The sequence below is a fragment of the Seriola dumerili genome, unplaced genomic scaffold, assembly GCF_002260705.1.
Source record: "Seriola dumerili isolate Sdu_G_001 unplaced genomic scaffold, Sdu_1.0 BDQW01000276.1, whole genome shotgun sequence".
Classification (NCBI taxonomy): domain Eukaryota; kingdom Metazoa; phylum Chordata; class Actinopteri; order Carangiformes; family Carangidae; genus Seriola; species Seriola dumerili.
This window is the reverse complement of record NW_019174531.1, coordinates 631432-644191: the sequence shown is the minus strand read 5'-3', so window position 1 is coordinate 644191 and position 12760 is coordinate 631432. Positions and strand designations below refer to the sequence as shown.

The 12760-nt window shown below is 40.9% G+C and overlaps 1 protein-coding gene across 1 annotated transcript in view; it reads right to left on the bottom strand.

The window, feature by feature from the left end:
* The window catches only part of LOC111230647 (tenascin-like), a 52021-nt gene extending 43242 nt beyond the window's left edge, over positions 1 to 8779 (bottom strand). Inside the window, exons 1-4 of the mRNA XM_022757436.1 lie at positions 8495 to 8779; positions 7681 to 7738; positions 7304 to 7522; positions 23 to 1018 (exon numbers count right to left, since the gene is read on the bottom strand). Of these exons, the coding sequence (XP_022613157.1) occupies positions 23 to 1018; positions 7304 to 7522; positions 7681 to 7738; positions 8495 to 8629 (1408 nt within the window). The 5' untranslated portion in view covers positions 8630 to 8779. The remainder of the gene's footprint in view (positions 1 to 22; positions 1019 to 7303; positions 7523 to 7680; positions 7739 to 8494) is intronic.
* Positions 8780 to 12760: the final 3981 nt, after the last annotated feature.

Genomic DNA, 12760 nt, shown 5'->3' with positions numbered 1-12760 from the left:
TATTTCGGTGCGTTTGACTCACCTGTATCACAGTTGGGTCCGGTCATCCCTTCCTCACACTGACTGCAGTCCTGTCCGGTGAACCCTCGCCGGCAAATACACCTCCCCTTGACGCACCGCCCTTTGTTGTTGCAGTTATTAGGACAGCCTTTGGCGGAGCAGTCCGGTCCGGCGAAGCCAACATTGCAAACACACTTCCCGTTTACACACTTCCCCCGGTTGCTGCAGTTGTTGGGGCAGGATTTTTCAGAGCACTCCGCACCCGTGAACCCATCATCACAAACACACTGACCGTTAACGCAGCGCCCTCTGTTGTTGCAGTTTCCCGGGCAGGAGTCTTCAGAGCAGTCGTCACCGGTGAAACCGCTGTCGCAAACACACTGACCGTTGACACATTTTCCACGGTCGTTGCAGTCACTAGGACATGTTCTCTCAGAGCAGTCTGGGCCGCCAAAACCATCATTGCAAACGCACTCCCCGTTGATGCAGCGCCCCCTGTTGTTGCAGTTTCCAGGACAGGCGATCTCTGAGCAGTCTGCGCCGGTGAAACCGCTGTCGCAAACACATTTACCGTTAACACACCGTCCACGGTTGTTGCAGTTATCGGGACAGGCTTTTTTAGAGCAATCTGGTCCAGTGAATCCTGGATTACAGACACACTGTCCGTTAACACAGCGCCCCTTGTTGTTGCAGTTTCCTGGGCATGATTTCTCAGAGCAGTCGGTGCCAGTGAATCCGCTGTCACAAACACATTTACCATTAACGCACTGCCCATGATTGTTGCAGTTGTTGGGACAGGCCGTGTCGGAGCAGTCCGGGCCGGTGAATCCAGGATCGCACACACACTGTCCGTTCACACACCTCCCGTTGTCGTTGCAGTTTCCGGGACAGTTGGACTCACTGCAGTCTGGTCCACTGAATCCAGGGAAACAGATGCACTTGCCGTCCACACAGCGACCCTGATCACTGCACTCGTTGGGACACTCGCTGATGTCTGGTTTGATGGAGCAACCTGCACCTGGAAGAGAGGATAAAAATGGGAGAGAAAGTGAAACAAGCTTATAGGAAATGGAGTTGTCAGAAAATGTATCTATACCCCCTCTTTTACACTGCAGGCACAAAGCTGCCCACGAACGTTGTTGGAAGTTGATATTTGGTTCAATGTAGGGTGTGATGTCACGGACCGAAATGCAATGTCAGATCAACATCTAAAGCCAAAGTCAAAAGCCATGTCAGAGGTTAATTTGCAGACAACACCAGACATTGATATTTTGCTGGTTTTAAGGTGTACAAATGTCTGTTAACAAATGTCCCATCTAACGTAAATGTAAAATACTGACATTCTGGTGACCAAAACCCAACATCTGCATCAATTACCCAATGTTGGGTTTTAACGTTAATTTTCATTCCCAACCAAACCCAGTCCAACTGGTCTCGCTCCTGATGCCTCATGGTTTTAATATTTTTGACTGAATGATCAGGTTAATGTCCTGTTAGCTTGTGGCTTGGTTTAGTATTTGATTTTCATCATGTATGTAATGTTTCACTCTTGTCCCATTGACCTGATGTGATTTTGGCATTTATGCTAAAGTTTCTTTGGTACATTTGCATGAGATTAACCAAAACTGCTTTTTAGCCAAATTTACTGATTTGGGTAACTAATATTTCTGGATGTACAGTATTTACAATATACAGAAACTCTGTGCTGTGTAGCGAGATGAGCCTTTCACTGTTGGAAAATGAACATGATTATGCAATTTCTATTGAGTTTTTACACATATGTGGTACTTTTTCTTATAAATAAAAGTCTTGTTTTGCATGACTTTGCTGATTGTTTCTGATTCTTTCCATTAGACAGACAGGGCATCTGCCTAGTACCAGATGGTCCCAAAGTACTGGGATAATTTAGATAACGTCAGTGATTAAGGTTAGATTTAAGATTAGATTTTCAACAGGGTTTAATATTTACTGTGGCCATAACTGCTGACTGTGGTATGTTGAATGAAATAAACAAAAGTGAACAAAGAGAGAGGACAAGTGTTGTTCCTGATGTGATCTGAAAATAAGATTAAATGTCTGGCTAGTCTCTTCAAGAGCCGTGAAGGTGAACATGAGACGATAAGAAAGAAGAAAAAAAAATCTTTTCTACTTAGCCATTTTTTCTTATCTTTGCTCAAAGTGAAACACTGGATAGTTTCACTTCTTCAGCCATTGAAAAATGGTTAAAATGGCTCTCAGAGTTTTTGTAAGCTTTGTTGAGTGGTCGTGAGTTAATTCTGAATCAATTAAAAGGGTCAAAAATGTTGGGAAACACTTCTCTACAGCCTTTAAACCACATACTGTTGATATACTGAATCTTAAGAGTCTAAAAATGTAACGTTCGTCGAGTATAGTGACGAGGAAAGGTCATTAAAAACTGAAGGGTTCATCATCTGTGGAGCATGAATATACTCAGCAACTTTCACAGATATCTGGTGTTCCTTGTGTATAAACAAAAGTTTTGGCCTGATGGTGGCATTAAAGTAATCGTCAGGGGGGTCACCAAGATTTCTCTGGGAACCATTCTACTAAAGATCCTTCCCTTCATCCTCTTTCATCCATGAAGTCCACATTCATCATTGAAGATGGAGGAGGAGCCAAGGACAGAGCAGTCTGTCTGTTTTTCCTATTTTTTTAGCTGAATTATTCAGATGTAGTCATAAAGTAAGAAAAATTACATGTGTGGAATCTGAATCAAGAAAACATTCTTTGCAACTTAATTTATTCCTCATAAGCCAAAGGACTCATTTATTTTCCATGTCAGAATAAACAGCTCGGACGTCACAGTCATTATTAAGAGTCCTGCTGAGTCTATTTCTACACATATGATGGAAAACCATCCCTCCATCCTCGCAGGAGATAAGACACGAGGAGAAACACGAGTGAGGGAAGCAACAAGCCACGTCAGCCAAATGGAGAGCAGCTCATGAATATCCACAGTAGAGTCATGGCCAGTAGTTGTTAAGGTAACTGATGGTGATGATGATGATAATGATGATGATGATGGAGGATTATTGAAACATGACTTGAAAACTTTTCCTTTATCATCCTGCTTTAGTTTTTGGGGGGTGGAGGTCTAATCCTCGTCAATTGGACTGTCACGCAGCCTTGTTATGACTAATTGTTTGTGTGTGTGTGTGTGTGTGTGTGTGTTTATGTGTCACGTTAGGAGGAGGGTGGAGGGAAATCTGCACTAGTGTGGGAGGAGATGGAGTCTGAGATCACACTGGGCAGAGGGCTGAGGATAGACACACACACACACACACACACACACACACACACACACACACACACACACACACACACACACACACACAGCGTTAGCTCATGGTTTCAGCCCTGCCAGGTTATAATGCGATCAGTCCTGAGGTCAGCTCTGTGTGTGATGAACTGGTTCTAACAGAAATCTGTCAGAGATCATTTCACTGTCAGTCACTCAGTTTCTCTCAGAGTCACTAACCTCACTTCTGCAACTTGATACTTTCTCCACTGAACTTATCTGGCAACTCTACTCACTATTTATTCTGCAGAGAAATTCTACTATTTAAAACAAAACACACACATTCTCATCCATTACCCAGTAAAACAGCTCCAACAGATGCAGCTGCAGGGTTAAAATGCTGCTAATATAACCAAGTTTATCTTCTCAAATAATCAATTTAAATACAGTATTCGGGTAATATTATGACACACACAGTATGGACCAGTGGCGGCTGCTGGTCTTATAAGGAGGGGAAGCTCATTTTCGGCCTACATCATAAAATGTGTCCGTTTATTTTTATGTAAATTCGCAGAGTGACAGAAGAGAGTCGCCAAACACAACGCTAGTCATTTTTAACAAAGACAAAGTTGCTGAGGATCAGTAACGTCTCCAGATCAACTCTGAACAACGGAATGAAAAACTTGAAAAATGCTCCGGTGGATGCTTATACTTCAAGATCGCTGATTCGCTCATTTCGCTGTCAATCAAAAAGGGACTCAGCCTCAGACAGATCATCCAATCATCATGCAGAGGCCGAGTGTCCGGGCCAGCCCACTGCCCCATAGACCCCCAGAGACGCTGAGCGTCCGATGGGCGGAACAAAGCCCAGCATTTATCCAATGACCATCTAGTTTCGCTGCAGTGGAACAACCCACTCTATGCTTCCCCATTGAAGTCAGTAGACGCTCGGCGTCTACACTGTGTAAAGCACTGTGGCGCTGCGGGGATGAATGAGTAGGAAGTCGTGTCGGTTACCTGTGATAAGTAGCTGATTCTGAACAAAAGATGAACGTGTTCTAGCGCATATTTAGTCAATGAAATGTACACACAACAGTACATATTTGACCATTTATTTTGTTAACATTTTAGGGGAAGCTGAGCTTCCCTTGCAGTCTTAGAGCAATGACACCGACAGGTTTGAAAGACGAAGGAAATTATATGTTGTTTTTTTTGTGAATTTATATTATTTATAGCTTAGCTTCATGTTGATAGCTTTACACACTTAGCTCTTAGGGCCACCATAGATTCTGCTTTATGAGTGATGATTTTATTTTTCTTAATTGAATAAATGTTGGACTTTTCTTGTCACTTTTGTCGTATTGTTGCTTTGCTTTGCTGAAGAATATAAATACTGTGACTGTGCACAGCTGCTTTATATTATATGTATTTATGCATGTTCTTGTGCATGCACTTTCTCAATCAAGCACATTGCTCTTTTGAATGGATGGTAATACTTTGGTGGCTCTGCTGGTCCACACTGGGGTGTGATGGGATTCATTCTTCTCTTTTGTTGTTTTCCTTGTGTCATTAATTTCTTTCTGGTGTTGTGTGTGTGTTTACTTTAGGAGAGGAAATGACTCATTTAAGAGCAGATTTTAACTTTTAGATAGTTGTTAAATAGTTGCTCTGCTGCTTGATAAATGTGTCATCTGTTGGCTCTGCGGAAGGATGTCTGTGTGTGTGTCATGCAGGATGAGTCAGTGGAACAGGAGAAGCAGCCACGGGCAGAGCAAAGTAATATGAACTCATGCGATTGGCTGAAACGAAGACGTGCATGTGACTCTGATGAGGAGTCAGAGCAGAGAGACCAAAGATGAGACAAGAGGGATGTTTCTAGTTTCTATTTTCATGTTTCTAATTATTTTTAAATACAATTGCTAATCTGAGAATCTGCACATCTTACAGGGTTTATTATTCCTTTGTCGTGAGAACAGATAATAGGCATTTTCATTCCCCTGTTCCCTGTGTAATAACCTGCTACAGATTGAGTGTAAAATGTTGGGATTTGAACCTGCAACCTTTATGTGTTATACACACACACACCCCTGTGTGTCTGCCTGTTATCATTTGGTATGACTGACAGATGGAGAGTGTCTTTTTTTTTTTTTTTTGGAGCAACATCCATTCAGCTCTAACAGAAAACCTTAAAAGCAGAAATGGGACTTTTTCCTGACACAGAAGATTCAGTCCAGTGTTTATCCTCCACATGTTGCTATAAACACATGGTGTGCAGCAGAATAACAAGATGAAAGCCCAGATGTTGTAATGACTGTAAATTGGCGAAAAATTCACAACAATATGAGTCTAGACTTGGATTCTTCTGATCTTCATGTTACCCCTCCCAAAGGACACACATCAGCCTGTTCACACAGAGTGAGGAGATCTGTGTTTGTATTTGTTGTCATGGTTAAGAGTAATTAACTATGATTTAAATCACCATCCTTCTCACATTTTCTAACAGGGGTAATGTGTTGTTGTCTTATTAGTTGCATTAACTTAGAGTCAGTAGTGTCTTGTTTGCATGTTAGCAGTCACTCAAGTGCTCTATAAGTTATTCACAGATGAATATTTACTTGTGTGTCCACGATCTAATAAGATCCTTTTAAACTGATTTTCTGTGAGCGAGAGCAACGATCAATATCACAGACTTGAGGTTATTTGTATTTACAACATGTTGAGAAAGGTTTTAAGTGTATTTTTTGCTCGTTCATATTCTACTGGAAACCATTAGAAGACTTGATTATTTACTAATTACTAATTTACTAATTAACTGTTTGGATTCATGTGTGTCAGCAACATCCAGCGTGGTTATTTCACATCAGAGATTTATGTATTTGTGTTTTTGTGTGTGGTTTTCTTGCTCGGCTCAGTTGGGAAAACATGACGTCATATACAGTTTGTGAGGATCAGAAACTCTTTATGAATTTAAAGATTGTGTCCACTTGGGGGCTGTGAAAGCAAGATGTCAACACAGCATTAACATTTCTCCAGTGAACATGTTTGCAAGAAGCTGCTCATTTCCACATCCAGCTGTTACAGTGAAACATGACGATCTTGTGGTGTTTGAGTCCAGTATTCCCTCTCTTTTAGTCCTGAGTTTGGTCTCCACCAGCTTGCATGAAACACCTTAAGTTTTCTACTTAAGTAAGACACCTAAGGTTTAATTTCTCCGTAGCTGAGGGAGTTACTTAAAAGTGTTGCACAGACACTCTTAAAAGGTTCCCTTAGTTAAGGGAAAAAGTTAAGTAATTTACAGCAGCGAAAGAGATATTACAGGGGTAAAACGCTACTGTTTCCATGGAGACAATTGATGTGCTGCCATTAGCACATGTGATACCTGTAATCACTTTCAGGAAGCTGGTAACATTAATGAAGCCACTATCTCATCCTCATGTTGATTTGACGGGAGCTTCACCGCGGTTTTCAGCAGACATAAGAGAATTTAAACTGTGACCCGGCCCACCGCTGATCTGTGGATATGAACCACCTTGACTGGACCTGACTGGGAAGATCATATGGTGTAAAACCGTACAGCATTCATGAAACTGCAGAAAGTCAAGCAATCCAACTCTAGACAGTCAGGCAAATCATAAACTGACTGACACAAACTCCATAAACTCGGCCTACTTTTAGTTTTTCCCTTTGGTCACTAAGGTCTTTTGTGCTACGGTTTAACTGCCTTTGAGTGATTCTTTAAGTAAAAGGCTAAGATGAGGAGAGAACCTCAAGTACTTCATTTTAAGGAAACCTCAAGGAGAAGACTCAAGGGTGTTTTGTGCAACTGTTTTTATTTTACAGACACCTTAACTCAGACTTTAAGGAAAATCTTAACTTAAGGTGTATTTTGCAAACAGCCCCTGGCTCTTCAGCTGCTAAATGCTCCCCTGTGTTCACCAGCTGCTCTCCGACTGTGTCTGTCTGCAGTTTGCTGCAGAGCTCATGGACATTTACTGTGGACAGACGGTTTTCTTTAAACAGTAACAACAAGAAGCTGGTTCTTACCTTTGCTCTCCTTGGAGGTGCAGCATCCTCCCTCGGCTCCTCCACATTTCTCCCTGAGGGTCGACACCTCCCGCTCCAGCCTCTCCAAACGCTCCCGAAGGGCAGCGAAGTCCGCCTCGCAGCCGCAAGACCCGGACCCTGATCCTGAATTTGATGGGACCAGTCTGATCTTGTGGGTCAGGACCAGAGGAGAGCCAGGGACCAGGTCGATTTCTTTACCTGAGAAATACAGAGGTGATCAGGAGAAAACTGGAAACTGAACTCTACTTGTACTGTTCCTCTCTGTTTGAGAAGTCAGTCCTACTTGTATCAGTACTAATGAAGGTGTAACAATGTTAAAATGAAGAGGATTAATAACATAAACACAATGTCTTTACCTCCCTTGCTGACATCAGATGAATCACCTTGGTTGGCGCAGCCCTCGGAGATCACCACCTGTAACAATGACAATAGAAAAGGTCAAAAGCCACAGTAGGTCATTGTCACATGTTTGCTCTGTATCTGTGTCTGCATCTATTAAAGTCCACACTTCAACACAGAATACACCTTATTTCAACAGGTCAGTTTGTGGTGTATTTACAAGACTTCGTATTTTAAAGACGTCACTTCAATTGGACAAAAAAAGTCAAATGTAGGAATGTAAATAAAACTACAGTCAACATCACTGCTGGGTGTTTTGTTGATGTGATCAGAAAGTGTGTTTCGTTGCACCTGTAACCACGCCCAACAGCGATGTCATCATGTACTGACACACCCTAGACTGCATCTCTACATCACTGCAGCAGGATGACAAGTTAAACCACTAGAGGTCATCAAGACAGAGTTTTAAAGGGTGTTGTGTTGCTCTTTAAAACAGATATTTCTTATTGTAGGCTCAGTTAAAAGTTGGATGACCCAAGTTCTGATCCTGAAGTCCATTCTGGTATTTGTTAGTTTTGATCCCTGGGTAAAGGGGAGGCCTTACATGTTTGTCCTCAGACCACTCTAGCTTAAATATCTGGTGTCTATATCCAGTTTATTGCTGGTATTCACCACCCATTTTTTTCACTCTATAAACAGTTAAATGGTTTATAATAGACTATAATGTGTTTGTAAGCAGCTCTAAGTGTTTTTTGTTGTTTGTTTTGGGGGGTACAACCTCATCAGTTGGAGGGTGTGTCACTTAGTCCAGCAGTTTCATCACTCCCTCACCTTGATGGAGTCCTGCTTGGTGTCCCTCGGTGTCCTGTGACCCCTGACCTGCAGCTCCCGGGAGGTTGATGGGGTCAGGAGGGCCGGACCAGCCAGGAGGAGGATGAGGAGGAGGGAAGGAATGAAGGGAAGCATTGCTGGTGTCGGACCAGGAAAACAGTCCCTCCGGTTGTTTAGGAAAACGAGGGAAGGGAAAGATGCCGGACTATGGGTCTGCTCAGGAGACTTGAGGTTTGTTTGGACGAGCTGATGCTGATTGCTTCCAAGATCTTCAGAGGGTTTAAAAGGATGTAAGGATTTGTAGCAGTCGCTCTGCAGGTCTCAGGGCTCTCCGTCAGCTGCTGTCAGGTGATGAGACTCGCTGGTTGAATTTCCTCCCTCCTCTCCTTTGGACTCCAGGGATTTTCCCCCTGAAACACAGACAGAATAACACACTGAAACCCACCTTAAATTTCACGTCAGTTCGACAGACTCCACTTTGGTCACAATTAGCAGAGAAGGGGCCATTAGCTGTTTATGGGTCTGTCAGTGTAGCGTGTCAGCCAGTAAACCACAATGGAAACAGTAACTTGGTCTGAAAGAGTAATTTGTTGTCCTGCAGCCAGTTTTCTAACAGTACCACCTCACAGGTTGGTGGCACATGGGTCAAACCAAAGACCAGTTAAACTGCTGGATATACTTTAATTGGTTATTTTGGGCAATTTGGCAATGTTTATAAGGAGTATTTCATGAAATAAACTCCATGTGTTATGGTTTTTTTTGGTTAGGTCTGAGTGGCCCTGTTTGTCATTTCCTTACACACTAAAGGGCCAAAATGAAGTTTAAAATTAAATTTGTTTGTTGTCTTCAGATCGACCGCATATCCATCAAAACAAACATCTGTAAATCTGTCCATGTGTTGTCCAAGAGTGAGTTACTGTAAATTACATTATGCTACGTTCATCCATGACTGCTGGATACAGTTAATCACATCTATGCACTGCTATCGTGCAGTGGTTCAAGTTCATGTTAAAACTTTCCATCAAAGGCCACAGTGGATCTAAACTACAATGTCTCAATGTCAACTGGTTATCTTGATCATGCTGATGAAAACGGAAGTTTAAAAAAACATGTTGTTTGGTCTTTTCATGTCTGTTCCCTAAAACAAAACTAGTGAGAATGACAATGATGGAGTTTGCTCAGTTAAGCTGTGTCCCAGTTCAGGGGTCGAAACCTTCTGTATTTGAAGACCGATTTTGTCACAGCGGCACAACTAGGCTGTTCTATTTCGAAGGCCCCTTCGAATGTATGAGAAATGAGTCGTTCTTTTCCTGGACAACGACAACGACAAAGACTCCAACGGGTGGATCCTTCAAGCCCCAACCTACCCCATGATTCATTGCCCATAATGAAAGAACAGCTGGTCGGTCCCTAGGCCAGACAGTTTCATTTCCATCATTTCAGAAGAGAGGCTCTGAGCTCTATTGACTGACTGTTTTCTGAGAAACTGAATAAAAATATAGCAGGTTTCAAGTGGCCACTCAGAGAAACCAAATCCTCCAAAGTTGGATGGTGGGTCCAGGTGAGCATGGCTGAGGATTGTGACTGCTTTGGTGGGACATCACAAAATTACAGAAGTCAAGAAATACTTTCATAATATTAATATAGAACCTAGACCTACTTTATAATCTAAGAAGACATGGACATCTACCTTTATACAATATGGGACCTTTCTTTGAACGTTTTTTTTTTTATCTGTTGTTGGTGTCAGTGGAACCAACTTTGAGCAGATATTCATCAGTTTCAGGGAGATAAAGTGAAGACTCAAAAGTACACAAAACTTTAATAGTATATTGAAACTGTTGCTAAGTAAAACAATAATAGAAAGGAAACATCCTTTAATCAGCTCGTCAGGAATAACAGATGGTAGGACCCAAAATGCAAACAACCAAAAGGGGCAGGTGGAAAATAGTGTTTAATAACAAAAACAGAAACTTACAAAACCAAGAATCCAGTAAAAAAAAACAGGCAGGAACAGAAACCAGAACTTAGGAAACGATGGAGAACAATGAAGGGGAAATACGAAGGTCAACCGGAGAAACTAGAGATCACAGGAAAACATGATGATAACAGACAGACTGACAGAGACAAGTGGAAGGCAGAGACTTAAATACAGAGGGGAGGCCAGGGCAATAGAACACAGGTGGGGCAGACAATCAAACTGGAGGGAAACAGGGCAAAAACAGGATTAAAAAAAACAAAAGACACACTAGGAAAGAGACTTTAAAATAAAACAGGAAACGACAATGACCAAATTAATTTCTAAACTAATTACTAATGACAAAGTCCAAACATAATACAAAAGTCCAAACACAAAGATTCCTTAAGGCAAACCATGACAGTACAAAAAGTTTGGAGGAAAGCCATTAACATCCCAACATGCCTGTACCATTACACCTCTTACTGTTAATTGTAAAAGCTGATATTTTTTTAATTTCTGTAATATTTTATAGTCAATGATATATAACATATGTTGAATTATATGCTAGATGAAAAGTTTCCAGCCTAAGTGTGAAACAACTTCACAAAGAACCACATTATTATTAGATCAGAGTAAAAAAAAATAAATTCCACCACACTAAGAGTTAGAAAGTTTTCCCCTGACATTTCCTCCAACACACACACAGTAGCTGAGCGTGTCCACAAATATGAGTCAAACCCTCAATGATCTAACCAGCCGCGTCTCGCAGGAGAGGTTTTAACCCAAAGCTTGTTAATACTTGAGAGGTCGACTCAGCTCAAATTCACTTTAAGCAGCAGTAGCAGGTTTGAATGTAGAAACCAGCTGCTGAGAGTCCCCAGTGCTGGGCCCAGTCTTGTCAGCTGAGTTGTTTATTTTCCTACTGTTCTGTAATTATTAATTATCTTCAAATGCTAAAGATGCAGATTTTCTATGTACAAAATTGGATTTTTGTTTAGCATGAAGAAGATCACTTGCTCTCACTTTATTAATGAGCACTGAGGACTAAAACATTGTTAATGAAGTGAGGACAAGTGATAAACAGTGTCTAAGATGATTGGGTTCTTCAAAGCTGAAAAGTTTTGGTAACACTTTATTTTACATAGCTGTTATTTGCTGATGAGTTCTTGAGTGTTTCCTGGGGGGAACCACATAGTTTGGTTCTAATTAGAGGATAAACAAAGAAACTAAGTAACTCAGACTGTGATTTTAATTAGTTCAATTAGTTGTGTTGAGTTTATTATTGACTCCAGATGAAAGAAATTTCTCCATTTGAAACATAAGGAATATTTCTGACACATTCATTTATTATTGGAAATATTATTCTCACTTATGCTGAACTGTGTTTGTTTGTCAACACATCCTCTGAATAAAGTACTCAGGGTTGTGCTGTGGCTAAGCGTTTAGAAATATACGGATCACTCTGTGTTTTGCTTGGAATTAGAACCAAATGTTGAGGTTCTTTCAAGGAAACTTTTTAGGAGATTATTTGGAAATAATTGTGTTATCCTATGCACCTATTGTCAATAAACAGCAATTTCTGCAGTGTAGAAATGGAGTTGTCATTACAGTTTGTCCACCAGAGAGCAGTGATAAATCAGTACATTTTTTATTTTTTTCATAACAAAATGTATGGGATCCTCATCAATAATGTTATGTGTTTGATTTGACATCAACAAACTCTTAACTACTGACATCAGTATCAACCTGAAGAGTTTAATATCGACTGAGCTGTAACTAATTAAGTTTAAATATATGCAGAAACTGAGCCTTAAAACAAGCCATCAGGATTTCTGTAACTTTGTGACGTCACAACAGAGCAGTCACTGCTCTCAGCCACACCCCACCTGGTCCCACCATCCAACCTTGCAGGATTTGGTTTCCCTGAGTGTTTACCTGAAATCTGCTATATTTTTATTCAATCACTGAGATGGCTTTTGGTTTTCAAAACAACAAATACATTTTCTTATGGATCAACACTAAATAAAACACAGGACATTTTTAAATATGTGACCTTTAATTACAGCACATATTAGAAGTCACAATGTTTGAGACATAAATTTACTTCCAGTTTCTTGGTTCAGTTGTCAGTGCTGTGTTTTCACTGCTGTTTAAAGATCCCCTCCTGTCATCTTTAAACTCATAAAGACATAAAAACACTCTAAACACAATTTTTTTTTCCCACAAAAAAGTTCAATTACTTTGTTGAAAATTATTTAAATTGCATGTACTTCTTCTCCCTCACAGAAAAAATTGGAATCTTTGAC